This window comes from Phycomyces blakesleeanus (genome assembly GCF_001638985.1).
Source record: "Phycomyces blakesleeanus NRRL 1555(-) unplaced genomic scaffold PHYBLscaffold_11, whole genome shotgun sequence".
Classification (NCBI taxonomy): domain Eukaryota; kingdom Fungi; phylum Mucoromycota; class Mucoromycetes; order Mucorales; family Phycomycetaceae; genus Phycomyces; species Phycomyces blakesleeanus.
Window position 1 is genome coordinate 117,200 of NW_017265144.1, and position 19,381 is coordinate 136,580.

The 19,381-nt window shown below is 35.2% G+C and overlaps 7 protein-coding genes across 7 annotated transcripts; 4 read left to right on the forward strand and 3 right to left on the reverse strand.

The window, feature by feature from the left end:
• On the reverse strand, positions 1-411 carry PHYBLDRAFT_145566 (hypothetical protein; the record flags this gene model as incomplete). Its single annotated transcript, XM_018431479.1, has 1 exon — positions 1-411. One exon carries the CDS (start codon positions 409-411, stop codon positions 1-3), a length of 411 nt encoding a protein of 136 aa, XP_018291200.1.
• Positions 412-478: 67 nt separating this feature from the next.
• PHYBLDRAFT_145567 (hypothetical protein) lies at positions 479-843 on the reverse strand (the record flags this gene model as incomplete). Its single annotated transcript, XM_018431480.1, has 2 exons — positions 479-667; positions 772-843. The coding sequence occupies 2 exons, from the start codon at positions 841-843 to the stop codon at positions 479-481; spliced, it is 261 nt and encodes an 86-aa protein (XP_018291201.1).
• A 4,468-nt stretch (positions 844-5,311) lies between these two features.
• Positions 5,312-6,536, forward strand: PHYBLDRAFT_65762 (hypothetical protein; the record flags this gene model as incomplete). The annotated part of the gene is made up of 4 exons (XM_018441527.1): positions 5,312-5,459; positions 5,511-5,736; positions 5,822-6,163; positions 6,233-6,536. 4 exons carry the CDS (start codon positions 5,312-5,314, stop codon positions 6,534-6,536), a joined length of 1,020 nt encoding a protein of 339 aa, XP_018291202.1.
• Positions 6,537-6,558: 22 nt separating this feature from the next.
• PHYBLDRAFT_187012 (hypothetical protein) lies at positions 6,559-8,616 on the reverse strand (the record flags this gene model as incomplete). Its single annotated transcript, XM_018439314.1, has 7 exons — positions 6,559-7,453; positions 7,532-7,627; positions 7,677-7,833; positions 7,892-7,956; positions 8,029-8,152; positions 8,200-8,255; positions 8,340-8,616. 7 exons carry the CDS (start codon positions 8,614-8,616, stop codon positions 6,756-6,758), a joined length of 1,473 nt encoding a protein of 490 aa, XP_018291203.1. The 3' UTR covers positions 6,559-6,755.
• Positions 8,617-10,448: 1,832 nt separating this feature from the next.
• On the forward strand, positions 10,449-12,371 carry PHYBLDRAFT_168514 (hypothetical protein; the record flags this gene model as incomplete). The annotated part of the gene is made up of 5 exons (XM_018435886.1): positions 10,449-10,536; positions 10,921-10,927; positions 11,136-11,419; positions 11,900-11,948; positions 12,230-12,371. 5 exons carry the CDS (start codon positions 10,449-10,451, stop codon positions 12,369-12,371), a joined length of 570 nt encoding a protein of 189 aa, XP_018291204.1.
• Positions 12,372-13,548: 1,177 nt separating this feature from the next.
• Positions 13,549-14,981, forward strand: PHYBLDRAFT_65765 (hypothetical protein; the record flags this gene model as incomplete). The annotated part of the gene is made up of 4 exons (XM_018441528.1): positions 13,549-13,645; positions 13,707-13,730; positions 13,803-14,453; positions 14,506-14,981. 4 exons carry the CDS (start codon positions 13,549-13,551, stop codon positions 14,979-14,981), a joined length of 1,248 nt encoding a protein of 415 aa, XP_018291205.1.
• A 2,897-nt stretch (positions 14,982-17,878) lies between these two features.
• On the forward strand, positions 17,879-19,275 carry PHYBLDRAFT_168516 (hypothetical protein; the record flags this gene model as incomplete). Its single annotated transcript, XM_018435887.1, has 9 exons — positions 17,879-18,007; positions 18,164-18,323; positions 18,375-18,430; positions 18,482-18,537; positions 18,589-18,644; positions 18,696-18,749; positions 18,808-18,848; positions 18,907-19,040; positions 19,110-19,275. 9 exons carry the CDS (start codon positions 17,879-17,881, stop codon positions 19,273-19,275), a joined length of 852 nt encoding a protein of 283 aa, XP_018291206.1.
• Between the last annotated feature and the right edge of the window lie 106 nt (positions 19,276-19,381).

Here is a 19,381-nt window from a genome sequence, read left to right on the forward strand (position 1 = left end):
TTAAATGATGTATCGGAGGCTTTCGTAGATTTCAGCTGCTGCTCTCGCCTGAACTCTTGTAATTTCTGTAAGTTTGTAAATGGTGGAAACGATTGGTAAAGAATCAATTTTCCATAGCTTGAGTTGGGTGACGAAGTTTAGGTTTGTACTTTTGGGAGTGTTCCAGTCTTCCTTGTTGTATCGAGGGACTGACCGCTTGAACTTTTGAAGAGCCTTGACAAGCTCAAAGGAGCTGTAACCGTCCAATTCTTCGATAATCTCGGTGGGGATATCGAATCCTTTGCTTCTCTGTTCTGCTTCGCCTGATTGAGACTCTCTGACTCGTCTAGGCACGGCTGCAACAATCTCGTCAACTTGGGCTTTTGTAAATACTATTTGTTCCACATTTTTGTTGTTTTCTTGATCACCCATAATTTGTATTTACGGCGCGCGGCTTAGAAAGATCTAAGGGGAAAGGGGTAGAGAAAACATTTTATTTCTAATAATTTGCCTCCAAATGACCATTCTGAATTGCTACTGCCAGTTGACCCTTTGATCGTAGATTGCAAGCCATTCGTTGGAGCCCTCCAAACCGAATGTAAACGCCTATCTGACTTTGTAACAAACCGATTTCGAGAGGCATGCCAGGATCACACTCAATCTCCTCTTGTGCCTCTCCCTTTGCAAGCTAAACAATGTCGTTCCTTTTGAGCCTTTCCGATCAATCACATCTACCGGAATATATGGTATCGGGCTATACTTAATTCCCTGCCATGTCAGTACACACTTCACAGTCGTGCTCCAACCATCTTTGTCACTCCAAACTATCCCATTTGCTTTTTCGAGGTGTCCACTCTCTCTCATTTTCTCTACCAGTGCCCACAGAAATGGACAGTATGGGAAAATGCATGGATTAAATACTTTGGACTATCCCCGTCGACATTTGGTATCAATCGCGCACTATTCTCTCTGGAAATCCCTGGCCATTAACTACCTGTATTCCATGTCCACCTATGTCAAATAATTAGCCGCACCATTCTGGCCCTGTGGCGCACTCACTGGAGCTTTATCTTCGACAGCAGGCCTTTACAGACCTCTTCGATTAACTCAAATAGACACCCTTGTTTCGCACTTTTCCTCTGAATTAGACTTAACATAGGCTTCCCTTAAATCTCTATTTATATTCTCCCCAAACCAAAAAAACAATTGTGTTCCTTTCTTAACGCATAATAAATACAAGGACCAGTTCCTCTTTACAACAAAAAAAATCATATTAACTGAAAATAAAGCGTGGTCCAGAGAGCTTGTACCACTTCGGAATCTGAAGCGGAAGCAACAAGTAGTGTATTTGGAACGACACGATTTAGATGCTTGAATAGTTGTTTAAATAGTTGTAAGATGGAGAAATTGCGGGTTTATTTTTTTAGAAAAAATAAACCCGCAATTTCTCCATCTTCCAACCATTAAAGGGGGTGTCGAGTTATGATAATTTCAAGATAACTAAAAAAAAATAATTGCAAAACTCAATCAAAAATATAAAAAAAACTCAGACACAGTTATGGAGATTATAAGTTGACAACATTGATACTAAGAAATTTAGAGGATAAAGACCTTAATAAACTTGACTTTCCAAGGCTAATTTTATTAAGTAAATGTGAAGAAGAGGCTACTGGCTATCATATATTTTGTTTTGAAGTAGGAAAAATAAGCCCAATTTTTACTAGAAATTTAGTGAGCATTTGAAGTCAAAAATCAGGGAATCTCTAACTTTTGGCTTCAAATGCCCACTAAATGGCCTCCACCATGAAATTTGCGAAACAAATCTTGGAATTTAATTCGCCGTGTAGAATATTTTTTTTGCAAACGTTTGCAATTCAGGCTCGAAGACACCCTCTCTATTGTTTTTTCTTCTCATTCTTTTAATCGGATACAATATGCTAAGCACAATTTCATCAACTATCGACCTGCATTTAATATGGTAAAGCCTGCATTATTTACATTCATTTGTGCGGATTATGGTACAACCAATATTTAAACTGTCGATGTCATAAAACTGCAGACAGTCAAATAAATTCCTATGAGACTGAAAAAAAAACACGATCAACCTGAACCAAGAATATTGGGGTCTGGAAAACCTAGAAAGGTTGACGAGAGAATTGAAATACATAGCAACCCGCTGCCTCACACATGTTCAGAGTTTGCCCCGTTAAACCCAGCCCATAAGCCTAGCTTTTGACAGAAACCTACAAAAAAAAGACGGCTGGACTGGACTGGGCTGGACTTGATTGAACTTGACTATTCTCGTTCTCATATCAATCGATTCAATAGCCAATTGAAAGGGTTGTATAGTCTGATGAAGCGATATTTACAGTCAAAAGTAATGGTGGAAGAGCCAATGCTATCATAAGAGCTGTAGAAAATTAGAAGGAATATATATATATCTATTATATATCATCGAGGGAACCAAAGTAAGGGAAGGGTAGTGTGATGATCTGGAACTATTTTTACGGACCTTTGGTGCTCCTATATGACAACGTAAAGCAAGACTAATATGTAAACACTTTTTCCAGTCTCTGAACTTCCTCCCTTGGTTCCAAAAGCTTCTATAGAAACAAAACAGGGACTTTATTTTTTTAATAATAATAATACAATGCTAGTTACCATACCAGCTCTTATTCAAAGTGATGCAAAAGCACTTCATGATATCTGGGGGTTTTGACCACCGACCGGCTCAAATCCCAGATCTCATCCCTATTGAGCATCCTTAGTGGTGCTCTCTAGAGACGTATGAGTAATGGTTGGACAGGTATTAAGAAAGCTTGTAATTTCAGAGGTTGTAATGAAACAAGAGTGGCAAAGAATAGGTGCCAAACTTGTATTAAATTTAGTAGACAACTTACAGAATCTATATCAGGATGTAATTGAGGCCAAGGGAAATCACGCCAAGTATCGCTATTCTTGTTTTATATATGTCAGTGATAAATATGCATAGCATCTTATATTTGAAATTTGAAAGCTTTAGCTATTGTTCCTGATGGATGGTTTACCTATTGAATATGTATATATATTTTGCTTAGACTATTTTTTTGTTAGATAAAATAAAATATACTTATGTTCTAGCTTGAATAATATACATGGCACAAGTTTTATAGCAATTACACCACCAAGAAGTTATTAGTATATGTATATAAAGAATAAGAAGATGTAAAAGGCAAATCGCTTTATTTACACACATATTCCAAGAAGCTTTAAAAGACACCCATTACTTTTTTTTTGTGTATATCCTGTTTATTGGTTTCTATCAAAACACACCTTTCTTGTATCTCCAAATGCTGTGATTGAGGTAAATCTTCGATGTGCTTGACATGATCCTCGCCTTTAGTGCTTATTTTCTTTTCAGGTTTTGCATTTATTTTATCTTCTCTTGGTCGTTTGTGGGTTGTTAAAAATTCTGGTTAATTATTGACGCACCGATCCCGTTTGCTTCAATGGTGCTCTCAAAATGCAGAGATTTTTTCATGCATTGTTCCTTCATTGCCTTCTTTAAATAAACGATCTTCTCCTAAATATCTTTTTTTTTCATCTTTCATTTTGGTTTATTTAATATATGATAATTTACTATTTTTGTGTCCAAAGTAGCATGTCCAGGTATGAAATAGGACCTTACTGGAAAGCAATAAAACATCTTTACGTTGTTTAATTGACGTAATTGGGGGAGCCTTTAGAACGCTTTTGGAATGGTTTATGAAGTTGGTTTGACGTCGTAATATATAGACGATTGCTTAAACTTGTATTCTGCTGGGTACATTGAGATAAAGTTTTGAATTTGATTTGTACTTTTGGACGTCAGTATCCTCCCCCGACCAAAGTGAGGTAAATGCAAAAGAGCTGTGTCGTGACTTCGGGTATATTAATTCTCTCACTAAAACTATACACACACACACACATACAGTCTCATCAATTAAATGAAAGAAAATTTTAGCTTCCGCCAAAGTGAAAAAATAACATCCTTAACTCTCTCTTCATTGTTTGTCTACTTTTACTTAAGAAACCACTTTCAAAATCATTGGAATAAGAATATATAACCTTTAAATATTAAGAAAAATAATTTTTATTGAAAGTTTAATATTTAGTAACATCACCACGGGCTTTCTTCATATGGGCTATGCGAGTTGGCATAGACATGCAGTAGGCCTTGCATACTGCAACCGGTATTTTCTTCCATTCTTCATGGATAACCTTGTCTAGCTCCTTAATAGTTCTTGGAGCTGGTACTCTTGCCCTTACCATCCGACCCAAATGAGCCTATAGGTTCTCAATAGGACTGAGATCTGGGCTATTCGGCGGCCATTCCATTATTGGTACATTATGGGTCTTTTTCCAGTTCTCAACAAGTTTTGACTTATGACAAGGAGCATTGTCTTCTTGGTAAATAAACTCCCCGTCATGTCTTTCACTTAGGTGACCATAAAATGGGAGCAACTTTCTTTCCAAAAGGTTTATATAGCCAAATTGGTCAAGGCTGTTAATAATCGTTTTTAGTGGGCCTACTCCTCCTGCCCACACACAGCCCCAAACCATCACCGAACCACCTCCAAACTGTACTCTAGGCATGATACAATCAGACTTGAACTTCTCCAGAGGAAAGCGCCAAATTCTAAGGTTTCCATCCTTTGGGAAAACCATAAAGCGAGACTCATCGCTCCAAATCACACGATCCCATCTTTGATTGGTTTCTTTGCAACGTTTAGCAAACAACAATCGTTTCTTTTTATGTGTTCTGGATAGCCTTGGCTTAAACACAGGATGGCAAGAAGACATTCCGATCTTACGAATAGCTTTGCGGATGGTATTCTTGCAAATGTACTTGCCAATCATGAGTCTCATGGCGTTTGTGAGTTCTCCAAGTGTGGCATTACGATCTTTCTTCATTTCGTTTTTAAGCTGGCGTAAATCTCTCTCACCCAAAATTGATGGACGTCCTTGGCGTTTTTCTGTTAATGGCGTGCCATTCTGTTTCCATCTTTGAACTGTGCTATGTACAGTTGTCATGGGTATGCCTGTCTTCTCCGAAATGGCAGTCAATGAAATATTATGGAGAGCACCACCGATAATAAGTCCTTTTTCATAGTCTGAAAGCTCTTTTCGTTTCTTAGGAATACTTTTATTGATTTGCTGAGACATTGTGAGATTTGAATGAGAAGAGTTTTTAAAAAAAGCACAACAACTTTGCATTAAAGATGTTCTATTTAGTTGAGTTTAAACTTTTTTCTTTCATTTATTGTATGGGTCTGTATATATATATATATATAGCTCATTATTTTGTTTCAAAATGGAAACTATTATAATATCAGGTTCCATAGTGGTTTCTTATCTGATCATCAAACGTTACAAAACTCAATGGCTAGATTATATGTGGATGCGCATCCACGCACGACATCCCAGTGAGCTGGAATTAGAAAAAACACTTGAACAAAAAAGTAAGCGGGTCGATTATCTCCAAGAGTTTTTCTTTTACATGTAACATGTAGCATTATCATCATGGATGAATTCTTATTCACAGACACTTACTGTCCGTGGCCATCAACTTCATCATGTCTACGTCGAGAATCCCGGAAGTTCTCTTCTTATAATATTTATTCATGGTCTGGGTGGCCAGGTATCTCAATGGGAATCACAGTTGGAGCATTTTTCATCATATGCTAGTGTATTAGCAGTTGACCTTCTTGGTTGTGGTTTGAGTGAAGTGTCTTCAAAGTAAGTTTTTAAACAGCTAGCAATCTCAGACATTTCGAACTAAATTATCTAATATAAACACATCCTTACCCTTATCCCTCCAAAGATGGTCTGACTATTCAGCTGATTCGCTGACAAAGGATGTTTTGGCTCTTCTGACTGATCACTATTCCGCTGAACGCTTGGTACTAGTTGCCCACTCATATGGCTGCTCTGTTGCAACTCGTCTTTCACTTGATCATACTTTGAAAAAGCGTATACAAGCAACGGTTCTCATCTGTCCCAAGAAAGGCATGAGTGAGAAAGAAATCAAGGGTCAACGAATAATCGGTTGGATTCCCGATTGGCTCATGGATGGATTCCGCATGGGAGATCGTAAAAAATGTCTATATAGCAAAAGTGTTGAACGCTTTTTGGGTCCCAATGCCACTGATATACAGCGGGAGAAGTAAGACTTGTGGGTAGATAGCATTAAAGGCAGAGACTGTGCTTATGATTATTATTATTATCATGATAGACAATTTGAGTGGAATATCAAGAGTAAAACTACAGTTTACCGAAGATTCGCATACAATGCTTCATTCCCAGTTCAAGAAGAGTATGCAACCATTAGCAGCCCTGTTTTGTTGGTTTCATGCGAACAAGATAAAGTTGTTTCTCCTCAGGATGCAGAATATATCCATCGATTGATCGACAATAGTAAATTGCGTGTAATTGAAGACGTGGGTCATAATCCTATGCTGGTCCGACCTCAAGCTGTCAATACAATCATTTCAGAGTTTGCAGAATCTGTGGGAATTGAAGAGTTGGGATGTTTTTAAATAACGTAAAGATATATTTTTTATATTTAAATATTTTTACTGTAAAGTTAATGTAATTTACAAGATATACATAGTAATAGTATATTATAGTATAGTATAGTATAAATACTTTTCTCGCCTTGTGTGCCTGAAATAAAGTATATAAAAAGAGAGAGAGAAAGAGAAAGAGAAAGAGTGATAATACATAAAAAAAGAATAATAATAATAAGAATATTGGGATCACCATTCATCATCAAATACACCAGGTATAAATGTTGCCTCGGGTAAATTATCAGGATCACTTGTTCCATTTACAGGGCGTGTTGTATAAACAGTTCTCTCTTTACGTTCAACTGGTGCGTCTATTTGATGTAAATTAGGAATACTAAAGTAATTTGGAGGCTCTTCGCTGTGTGGTGTTCCTAGCATATAAGGTGACAAGGGTCCGCTGTTGTTGGTTCTATTATAAACAGGTGGTTCCTCAAGTTCAGGATCAAAAAATATAGGAGAATCACGGGAGTCATTGTAAGACTTGACTGCCATCAGCTCATTGATTCTTAATAGTTGATCGTTTGGCAGATTGGCGATTGATATTGGAATAGCGAACTCGGAGTGATGTACGACCTTGAACAAACCTCCGTAATCTACTGTCACTGTAATCAAGATATCATAATGGACACGTGTGTGTCGACTGACAAAGGAAGGAGAAACCAGACGAGTGGGTACAGAAAATGTTACATTTTCAGTTATGCTCGCCTGGTTGCTACTAGTGAGAGGAATGCTGCCTTGTACGATGTTTTTAGTGCTCTGCTGAAAAGCAGTTCCTGAAGCAACCATTAACTTTCCGTGATGATGTTTACGGAATTTGTAGTGAAGTGCGGTGATCTTTGCATCAGAATGTAGGGTGGTTATGTGCATGTTCATAGAAAATGGTTCATCTGGTCAAGTAAGTATTAGTTTTATAGTTCCTTTTGTTTGATTTGATTTGATTTGATTTGATTTGATTTTTTCTTTACCTGGACAGAATGCCTGACGCGCAATCTTGGCCTGTACTTCACACATGACTTGCTTTTTGTCTCTCATCAAGGTTGTCTTGTATGTCCACTCCTTGTCTAGCTCACCATCAGCTCAGTGAGCATAAAAGCTGCGTTATGTTTTTACCTGGTGGAGATACGAGGATGGGGCGGTAAGGTGTATTGTATTCCCTGCTCTTTAGACCCGATTGAAGAGCCGGTCCGTCTAACTGTGCAGTCCACACAAACCGAATCCTAAAACCATTCGGTTCATCCATGGAAGGTGGGAAGTTTACGTTTGGGAACTTTTATGTTTGATTCATAAGTATCATGCCATGATGCCTTATATTAGGAGTAACTTACTTTAAGTGCAAATGGAAACTCATAATGCCCAGGTTCAATTTCATCCCATCCAGACTGAACAATGACTACCAAAAAGGATCCCAACAGTATGAGATACCTTACTTAACCAATCCATTTACTACTCTTATGACATTTACCACTAGTTTCTGTTCCCCATAGTTTCCAATCGACCTCAAAGAATGTAGTTGCACACTTGTGGATTTTATATGTCTTTTCCTTTGTTTCATCCAATCGTACTGCCGCAACCTCTTCAGCCCTAAACTATGACAATTATGAACTCAGGTTCCATGGGAAGATCAAGGGGTTACCTTTATCCGAATTCTTGTAGCATACAAGCGATCAGATGTATGAAGTATCACTTTGCCTGTGCGATAGTATCTATGTTACTATCATGCTCCCCCTCTTTTTTTCTGGGTAATCTTATCATATCTTATAATTCGTGGCTTACCTCGAACAACACGATTTGGTCGTACGATAACATGATTCCCTCCATCAAACATGATCGACAATCCCTCTGTCTCATCGCTCATGTCATTCTGCAAAGTGACTGAGGGTGCGCTGGTGGACAGGTCAATAGACCTTGAGTATCTATGTGACTGGTATGAGCCAGCAAGGGAAGATACAGACGACGATTGTCTGTGCCTGGTTCTTGGTATCAAAAGATTGCTAAGAGTAGACGCACGCCTTGAGTCTGGCTGCTCAGAGTCAGTACTATAGCTTGCCATTAAATCGAAGTACTTTTTTAAAATAATTGTAAGAAAAAGGTAAAGAGAAAAGGAGAGAGAGAGAGAGAAGGGAAAGAAAGAAGGGAAAAAAAAGGTAGGGCTTTGGTGTCGTTTATTTTATGCTTTTTGGATTCTTCCATTTTATTATGTTTATTATGTTTATTTATTTTATTACAAACAATTGACATGGGATTGCTTATTCTGGTCACCTATATGCAAATTATCCTAAACATTGTTATCTTTAGCTCTATTGACTGACTATCATAATACAAAAGCTGTCCTTGCAAATGAAGTCTCAAAAACCAAATCTTTCCAAATAGATCATAGGCCAATACTAGCGACTACTTTAACTGTCTTTACGCGTGGGAGATGGGGATGTTTGGGTAAGAAATGGAGATTGAAAAAAAAAAGTCAAAAGAAGCCGAGTGATTTTGGCCGCAAATAAAAAGAAGGTATGGAAAAGCTTACTTAAGAGAGTATGTGTGTGTGTGTATGCTTAAGATCTGTGTTTTTTTTTTGTGTTCCATTGCAAGCGCAGTTGTAGGATTTCCAAAGGTAATTTAGCTAGCCAATGGTAACCTTTGTAGCTGTTTCAAAAATAAAAAAATAAAAATAAAAAATTGTACTGGGTTTTTTGAGCAATAAATGGCATTTGCCCTAAAAAACATCTCATAACCTGGAAATTAAAATATTATTATAATATGCCCCAGTCAAATAATAATACTAATAATAATAATAATAGTCCTTTCTTTCCTTAAAGTAATATAGTAAATTAGTGTTGTGTTATTTCTGCAAAACTTACTTTTTTTTGAGTTTTTTTTTACTGCTTAACATGACACAAGTCCTATACAAACATAGACAGGGATTGTACTAATAGGATCAATAGTAGGCCTATAAGCCATATACTTCCTGGATAAATGTTCTCTCAAATCCAACCTTGTACAATACTTATTCATTCGCTTGCTCGCTCGCTTGTTGATAAATATATTAAATAACGTATAAGAGACCCCAAAAGGGAAAGAAGAGTGTCTGCAATAGGAGCGCTACTTAGGATAAAAATTCAGGGGCTCAAAACTAAGGATTAAAAAAACAAATAGAAAACGTGGCTGTGCATTGAAACAAAACAGCCCAATGCTCATATCAATACAACAGAGATACAGACATATAGAAATACATATGGGCATATGGGCATATGTATGTAATGACTGGTGATGTGAGTACCACTGTGGTAAAATTTATAACAATAGAAAAAGAAAATTCCGTAAATATATTACAATTTTCTGAATACAAAATATTAACTCTAGTCAACAATCTTGATGCCGACTTTTTCTTTTGTTACTACTGAAATGACTAAGCCTTTAGTAAGACCAATTAGAAGCCTCTAAATCTCCCAAATAATCTTGCTTGTACCTTTATTAAAGCGCAATACAGAAGTTTATTGAATACAATAGAGGAATATCTAAAGCTTCTTTTTTCCTTTTAAAAAAAATGACCTTAAAAGATTCAGAAATTCTTTAGGTGATATCTGGTTTACAAGTTGACAAAATAAATTATAGGCATTTAACGAAATTTATAAATGTAATGATAATAATGGTAAAAGGAGTTTACATATTCACTTAATTATAATAATTATTATTTTTTAAAAAAAAAAGAGAGAGAGAGACTGCAAGATTCTTCTTTACAGAAAAACAGTACTCATGCCATAATTATGAAGCCTTTGAATTGAAGTTGCGATTATATTGAGTACAATCTCTCTTTCTTTTACAGGGATCATAAAAGTCAGTTTGAAAATCCTAAAACCTAAATATTAATTAAAGAAGCAGGTGTAAATAATGACTGGTAATGAATGTCTTAATATTGAGAGAGGGAATACTCATTATAGTACTCTTTATGGGTTTTACGTGGAGGTAGAAAAATACAGTATTAATTTATTGAAATAAATTTTGGTCGGAAAAGACTTGTGAATGGGAATGTGAATGGTTTTTTTTTTCTTAAGAAAAAAAAAAGATCGAGCCAGTGTTTGTCAGCAACCTCTAATTGGTGTTTCTTGGTAGGCCAATCACAATAGGATCCGATCGTTTCCATTAGGGACCAGCTACATTCACGCCTTTTCTTCCCGTAAAAAAAATACAGCATTTACACCATTGTAAAAAAAAAAAAAAGAAGCAGGATCACTTTACTAGGAACAATTACACAAGCTTTGTATGGGTTTTGAGGGCTGTTTTACGATCGAACATTGATTAAACAATAACTTTGCCTCTTAATTTTCTCTTCAATTCAACTCTTATGTATTTACTATTGTAGTTCAAAGGTAAAAGAGAAGAAGAAGGAAAACCCCTTTTTAAATCTCCCACTCTTGTCCCACCCTTTATTTTGTTTTATTTTACACAATGTTCTTTTAGCACCATATATATATTGTTTGCAATCGATGAAAAACACTCTATCCCCACTTTAACGTAGTACAAAGTAAAATATAATAAAATACAATACAATACAATACAATACAATAATAATAATAGAAAAATTGTTGGATTATTCATAAAATGTAGTGACTTGCTAAAAAGGCGTCTTGGGAAATATTTGGCGGTAAACTTGGCTGTAATAAGAATCTTCTTCTTGTTACTAACAGTGCTTTCCCGGAAGCTAGTCAGTTGTCATCTCACACGACAGACCCTCCAGAAAAGAGACATCCTCTCTTGGTCTCAAAGTATTGCCGATCTGAGAAACACGGCTAAATTACCCCGGAACCGTGCCATAATATCGCAATTGGGGTGGAAGGGTGTGTCGGAAGTTCAAGGAAGCAGTAATATCTCAATTCTACAAACATTGTTCAAGCTATAACGAAGCTATTGTCTTTTAGGCAGTTTGAGCTGTCATATCTAACATAATTTATAAGGCTTGGAATAATAATAGAAGGTTTATTGTAATAACACCTCGGAGGAAACCAAAAGAAAAAAAAAAGCCTCGATTACCACGTATCAATCATGTTCATATCCCTTTCCAAGAGCATCATGCTAGCATACTCACAGACCAGTATCAACAGTTCGTTTATGCTATAAGCTTCCAAACATTTAGACCGTTTTTTTATCTCATATTACGGCTATAGCCGGCAGAAATTGCCACCAAAGGTTTCAAGGTTTTTATTATTAGTTTTTCTACTGCCAATTTCGGTTGCTGTGGAGTATAGAGATCATCAGCCATTACTGTGAATGTAAGAATGTTTTGTGTAATGGGAGGACAGATATATTATCAATGGAATATTTTTATTTTGGTAATTCTCTAGCTTACTCCACTGCAATTTCGTTTCTAACTATAGTGTTACACGTCAACATGTAGCTTGAAGTCTTCTTTTTTTTTTTTTTTAGTTATGAGCTATATAGGAAAGAAGAACGAGCAAGATGTAATTCAATGTTTGGATTGTTTATATTTATTACTATTCAAACCCCCTGTTGTGTAATAGTTGGCTTATGTGGGTAATTATGTAATTGTACGTATTTGTCTGGTGTGTAACAACTCCTAGAGATTGTTAACTTTCCAAGTTAATTAGCGATAAAGGAACAAAAGTTTGTCTGTGGGGTCTGTATTCCATTAAATTATGATACTTATAACACAGGGATCCTTCTAAGCGTCTTGTCAATATTCCTAAACCTTCCGGGCCCTTTTTATCGGCTCAAATTGACTCTGTTTCTTTAACTCTCTTAATGATGTATCAAAAGTGGTCAAGCCTCATGCCAATTACCAGTGAAATCTGCTAAATACATACATACTGCATGTATACCTTTAGGGATAACTTTCTTTATATAAGCCACGAGTGATTTGGGATGAATAAGTGTCTTGTATATTGGATTTGATTAATAAAATGCAGAGAACAATGATTTCTACTTTTATGGTTTCTTGATTTTTTTTTATTTCTTTGTAAAGGTTAAAACTTCCTTGACAACTAATGAGCATACAATATGAATAACTCTAACGCTTATTTGATCTTAACAAGATTCTGGCTTAAAAATAGTAGGAGAATCTATCAGGACACCTTGACTATTATTATATCTAGACAATAAACAAAGTATATTGTGTAGGTGGTCAGTTGACCATATTTCTTACTTTGCACACATATTACCGGTGTTTCTTTTTATGTTTTCTTTAAAGTAATGGACATGAACTTCCTATATGACTTCCAAAAAAAAGACTTAATGGTTTAGGGGTTCTATATTTAAATTATAGAAGATATAAAAAGAAATCTGGGCCCAAGGTTATAATAAGTCAAATACAAGTTAACACATATATCTTTTTTTTTCACAGCTACTTTGTGTGTGTGTGTGTGTTGTTCATGACTATCATTAGGATATAAAAGTATGGCTCCTTTAATTTACAGAATAAATTCAACTACTCTTGCCTACAATTGATTCAATGGGTAAGAACAGTTAACCATTCTGTTGCTTTAAACATTAACACATTATTTTTACTTACAATTATTATAGGTAAATCACATGCACATGCTGGATTGTTACATAAATGCAGTCATACTTGAACTATATCCGAATGGTCCAAGATACATCTGAAAGATATTTTAAAATTTCCGCCCTTTGGCGTCGGAAATGATAAATGGTAAGAAAAGGAAGAAGAAGAAAAGAGTTTATATGCAGAATATAGCTACTATTAATTTATATTGAGGTAAGTGCTTATTTTAAAGAATATAATACTGATGGTCAGATATTCAATTTATAGTTATATCCAGGTAAGATGAAAAGTAACAAATAAGTTTAACTACAAATATCTAATACTTATATAAATAAATCCTTTCAAATAAGTTAAATAAAGGAACCTCTGAGCGTCCCGGGGTATACTATGTTCAAACTGACTATAAAATAGTGTACATAAGCGTATTAATATGTCAATTTATTATAAAAGTATCTTGAAATAATTGTCTTGATAATGAACAAATATCCAGACAGTGATACAAGGGATTCTATCCAGAAAATCAAAGTCTCTATATCTATAATTAAGTCTGTAATACAACCTATTAATAAAGGTAAAGGGATAAGTCTGAACGATAGTGTATAATAAAAAGTCATATTCTAACTTGTTTTTAGGGGTCTCGTATGAGCCTGAGTATAGTAAGTATTATGATTCCATATATTGAGTTCCATTTTTTTTTTATTTTAAAAAAAATCTTTGAAATAATTTAGGAGGAGAGTCTTCAAACGGACGTGTCTATTTTGAAGGCACTACATTGCAAAATTTGCAAAATTATATCACGGACGACCAGCTTGCTCTTTCTGTTAGTCTGACTATTGGACACAAAAATAAAAACCCGGTGGATGAACCCCGCTCATACCCAAAACCTCGGCCTCTCAAGTTCTATGACCAAGATCTCAAAAACTTCCAAGATGTTACTATACATGTACTTAAGAACAATAAGGATGAGCCGAAAGAAATTGAAAGCAATCTCAACAACAATTCCACTGCTAGTATAACCATAAGCAAAAACAAGAAAGACGAAAGTACTCAAGAGTTTGTATCGGATAAAAAGACCACACTACATGGCCACAAGTTTATTCTCGCTGCAGCATCTCCGTGGTTTAGAGATATATTCCTTAGTGGCATAAAAGAATCTACCAAGAATGAAGTGAAGATTTGTGGAGTTGACCCAATAATATCCCAGTTGATTTTCGATTTTAGCTATGGGAAGGATATATATATAAAGGACAGTACCCATTGTATAAATATTCTCAAAGTTGCCGATCGTCTTCAGTTCAAAAATATCAAAGTCTATGCTTTCTCATACTTGCGAAATCAGGTCAAAAAGTCCAATATATTTGGTATTTGGGAAGCATCAGGTAAGCAAAGTTTTACTAATATATATATATTCTTTACTCATGCTTGCTTTAGATTTGTACGACTGTGACGAAACTCGGGCCTTATGCGAAAAATATAGGAAAAGTGGCTACCCAGATATCTTTATGTCCCCGGGGTGGCTTTCTGCTAATGATAAGTGTGCTATTAGCGTAATCAAGATAGATGGCTTACAAGGAATAATTGATGAGACAAGATTCTACAAAGCAGTACTAGCAAGAAGAGAGTTTGCTATCCAGACAGTGATTAACCTACGTAAAGCCAAAGAAAAGGAATCTGAGGAGAAAATCGCTAAAGCGCCACATGTTACTCCCACTCCCAGTAATGTGAATATATACGAAGAAATCCAAAAAGAAGCCAAAGATATCAAAGAAGATGATAAAGACAATAGCTGTAATTCAGATACTCAGACAAAGACAAAGACAGAAAGGCTTAAAAGGCTAGAGAATATACGATGGGAAAATATATTAAAGAGGAATTGGAAGCTATACAAAAGCATTTTGAAATTATGATTCGTAATATACGATTCCATCAAATGGAGACAGAATTTCTTGCCAATACAGTTAGAAAGGAACGCGCTGTTATGCAGATACCCGGGATCAAAGACATAGTAAGAACATTTAACCTGTTATTTGAGGCTTACTCTAAAATATACATTACACTATAGATATTTGAAGCGTACCGAGACAAAACCTTTCTTGGGAAGAAAGAGTTATCAAAGAAGTATAAAAGTCGATCAAGTGAATCGAAATAATTTTATAAAATACTATAAACAAAGAGACCGATACTTGTATACACCATAGCTTAACTATGTAATAGATTCTTAACATCTTATTAGATAGTTTTTATTCATTTTTTTTTTAAATTTAAATAGAAATTTAATTTTCAATGATTATTATACATTTTTCTTAGTTGATATGATTTAAGAAACAAAGAAAGTGGAAAAATGAGAAAACATTTAAATTTCTATGTTGTTAGACAGTGCCATTAGATTCTTTTCAAATAAAAAAAATATTCTAGTCAGTGAACTACTGTCTTCGTATAAACATTTAGACAAACTGATATTGTGTTATGTAGAGAATATATAGATATATAGCTATTTTATAGGGTCTCTTCTGCTAAATAATATTCTCTTTAAAAATAAAATAAAAAATACTTTCAACTTTTGAACACCTCGACTCGATACTTTTTGGAGTGTCCGGTTTATGTATTCAACTAAACGAATTGTACTTTTAGAAACAACTCATGCTTTTAGTATTGGACATTTAAACAGCTTATTGAAGTGATACAAATTTCCCAAATTTCAGGGTTCAAGGTTTTTCGAGAGTAAAAAAAAATAGATATTTTGATCAATGTTTGAGTAATTTTAATCCAATAACCTAAAAAAGGTAGATCGGAATGTGTCCCATCAAATTACTTAAAGCCAAAAAATATTGGTTATTTAATTGAGTTTTTAATTCATTTAATTGAAAAGCTATGATTACCGTTGCTGTGGATTTGCCTATGCTTGTAGAAACCTTAAAAAAATATCATTTCCAGTACACTCATATTTAATCGACCATAGAAAAGGTTCATTTATACAAAGGCTCCGTGCTTCAAACTAAAATAGTCTCAAGCGAACCAAAGCTAGACTATGAACCTCAAAGTAATAAGTGGAATCATACTATACAGTACTATACTGAATTATATTGTATTACAGAACAAAAGTTATAAATCAAAGCCTTTGACCCAATAGAGTATTATTTCTAAGTTATTCGTGCATCCAGTTGAGTTTGGTATACAAGCGCAAAATATCAAAAGCACTAGATCCTATAAATCGATAATTAGTAATCGATAGCGTCTTGCTCCCAACCAAACAAAACCTATACGTTCAGTAGCAGTAGATTGTCTCTTTGCTTTCATATTGTGCCGTCAGTCAGTCTGAGCAATAACAGAAAAAAATAGTAAATAAGCAGAGCCTTTAAAAGGTGATTTATATATATGTAATAGCCATTTTACTAGCTTGATCTATCTGTGACCAGGCTAGCACAATTACAAGCACCACTACTTTTTCATGGTGTATAATGTAACTTATATAAATAATTATAATTATCGATAGAATGGTGTATATTTGAACACATATAAATGTAAAGTGTTTCAGGCAGTTGGGTTATTCTGTATTAATTTCTCGGTTGGATTATGATTGGTTTATAAAGTAGTACAAACCAAGGTCGATTGACAAACACTAGGCTAGACCCTGTTCTTTTTTTTTTTACTTTTATTTTACTCTAAGAACGATGCTTTAACTTGAGGCACCAGCGACTTTCAATAGTCAGGCTGTCAATGCCTTCATACTGAAGCACTGACAGTACTTTTATTTCAAGAAAGTATTCCTACACTTTGTGTTTATTAACTCAAGACACTGGTGAAAAAGCTAGAAGAAAAATGGAAGTCTTTCACACGAAAGAAAAGAAAAGATATAAGCAGCGATTTTTTTCGGGGGTGCTTCTTAAACTAATAAATTCACATCATGTGAAACAAACAAACAAGAAAACAAACAAACAAATATACACAAGACTTTAATTAAAGCTTTATAATCAACACAACTTTACACTTCTTTATTGTAGTTAAACGTCTAGCCGATTAATACTTTGTATATCAGTAGTACAGCTAAATGGAACACAGAGGCATATATAGTGTCTCGACAAGTGGCTGTTCAAAAGCATAAGCCTTGTTAACAGAATCACAGCAGAAAGTAGAATAAAAAAGGGAATGGGGTCCATAGCAACTGAATAATTTGACATGCATATAGTCAACCAATCGGAAGACATCATTTAAATGTTTTCATGCTAAAGTAAAGTCTGGACCACTATTGCAACTATGCTTCTCTAAGCCCCATGACACATGTGATGTTGCACGGACAGCACGGACCTTATGTGACATAAAATGAGCTAAAAAAAAAAGTAAAGCAAGTGCCTGTACAACACGCCCTTCATAATGTAAGTGATACTTCTTTAACACCTAAAACCCATATTTTGAGCATAGATACTAAATAAAGAAGTAAAATAGTTATAATATATACATGTTGTCAGGGCTAAAAGATAAAAAAACCGAAAAAGGAATAAGAAAAAAACCGAATTTTATAATATATTATCAAACTATCATAATAAAAATAATAAAAAAGAACAGCAACTCATGATTGAGACGTCATGAGTTTTATAAAAAAAACACCTATCCAAATAGAACGCGTCAAAACAACTCTCTTCCACATACCATTAATACTTTATACACTTCTTTACTGCTCTCTCACAAACTGCTTTAATCAACATAGACGTTAAAGACGAATCATGACCAATACAAATCCATTTTGCTAGTCAAATCTCAGGCTTTTATCATATGTAAAACAGTCAGTAGCAAGATATAAGACAACATGTCAAAACCAGTACACAGCAAAAATGAAATACTGAGGTCCAACACTGGTTTGACCATCAATCCATCCAAAGCCTATTCACGCTCAGAAACAAGAGATAAACTGACAGGACTTACTATAATTCAAGGAGTATATGATATTCATCAAAGACACACATTGTGAAGATTATATTTGTCTAGTCTTTTGACAAACAAGGTCAACGATAAAAAATAAGATCTCCATCCAGGCCTACAGGTATATAAAGGCTCGTTGATTAATCATTCACTGTCTTTGATATTTCTGTAGGGACTTTTCAGGCAAAGTCAAGCAATCAAGAACAGGTTTCCATCCAGAGCCACAGGTACACCAAGACTCGATGAGCATATGCTCATTGTCTTTTGTATGCTTCTAGTGTCTTCCGTCCAGGTCAAGCATCAGGGATCCGATCAGAGTCTACGGTTATCAGGTATATCAAAACTCTATGAGCAGTTACTTATTTGTTTTTGTATATTTGTAGTATCCATTCCATCCAGGTCAAGCATCAAGGATCCGATCAGAGTCCACGGTTATCAGGTATATCACAACTCTATGAGCAGTTACTCATTTGTTTTTGTATATTTGTAGTATCCATTCCATCCAGGTCAAACTTCAAGGTCCAGGTCAAGGTCCACGGTTTTCAGGTATATCAAAACTCGATGAGCAGTTACTCACTTGTTTTTGTATATTTGTAGTATCCAATCCATCCAGGAAAAGCATCAATGTTCCGATCTCCCAGCTATGGTCATAGGTATAACAAAACCATATGCGCATTTACTCACTAGCTTTTATCTATTACTAGTGTCAGCCATCCAGGTCAAGTGTCAAGGACCCGATTTCCCGGCAATGGGTATAGGTATAACAAATCGTTGTGGGAATATACTCACTAGTTATAATATATTTATAGTGTTCAGCCATCGATGTCAGGCGTCAAGGTTGCGATCTTCCAGCCAAGGTTATAGATATAACAAAACATTATGGAAATATACTCACTGGTCTTAATATGTTTTTAGTGTTCAGTCATCCAGGTCAATCAACAGGATTCTGATCTCCCGTCCATGGTTATAGGTATAACAAAACGTTATGGGCCTATACTCACTAGTTATAATCTAGTTCTAGTCTCCAGCCATCTAGGTCAAGCATCAAGGTTCTGATCTCCCCGCCATGGTTATAGGTATAAAAAACGTTATGGGCATATACTCATTATTTAATCTAGTTCTAGTCTTCAGCCATCCAGGTCAAGCGTCAAGGTGCCGATCTCCCGTTTTATGGTTATAGGTATAACAAAAATCGATGAGCAATCACACTCGGCTTTATTTTCTTCTAGTGTTGAATCCATCAAGATCATGCTTCACGGATCCGGATTCAGTCCGTGGCTATAGGTATACAAAAAATCGATGAGCAATTACTCATTGGATTTTATATATTTCTAGTGTCTACTCATCCACGGCAATTATCAGGATCCGATTTTCATGAATTGTTATAGCT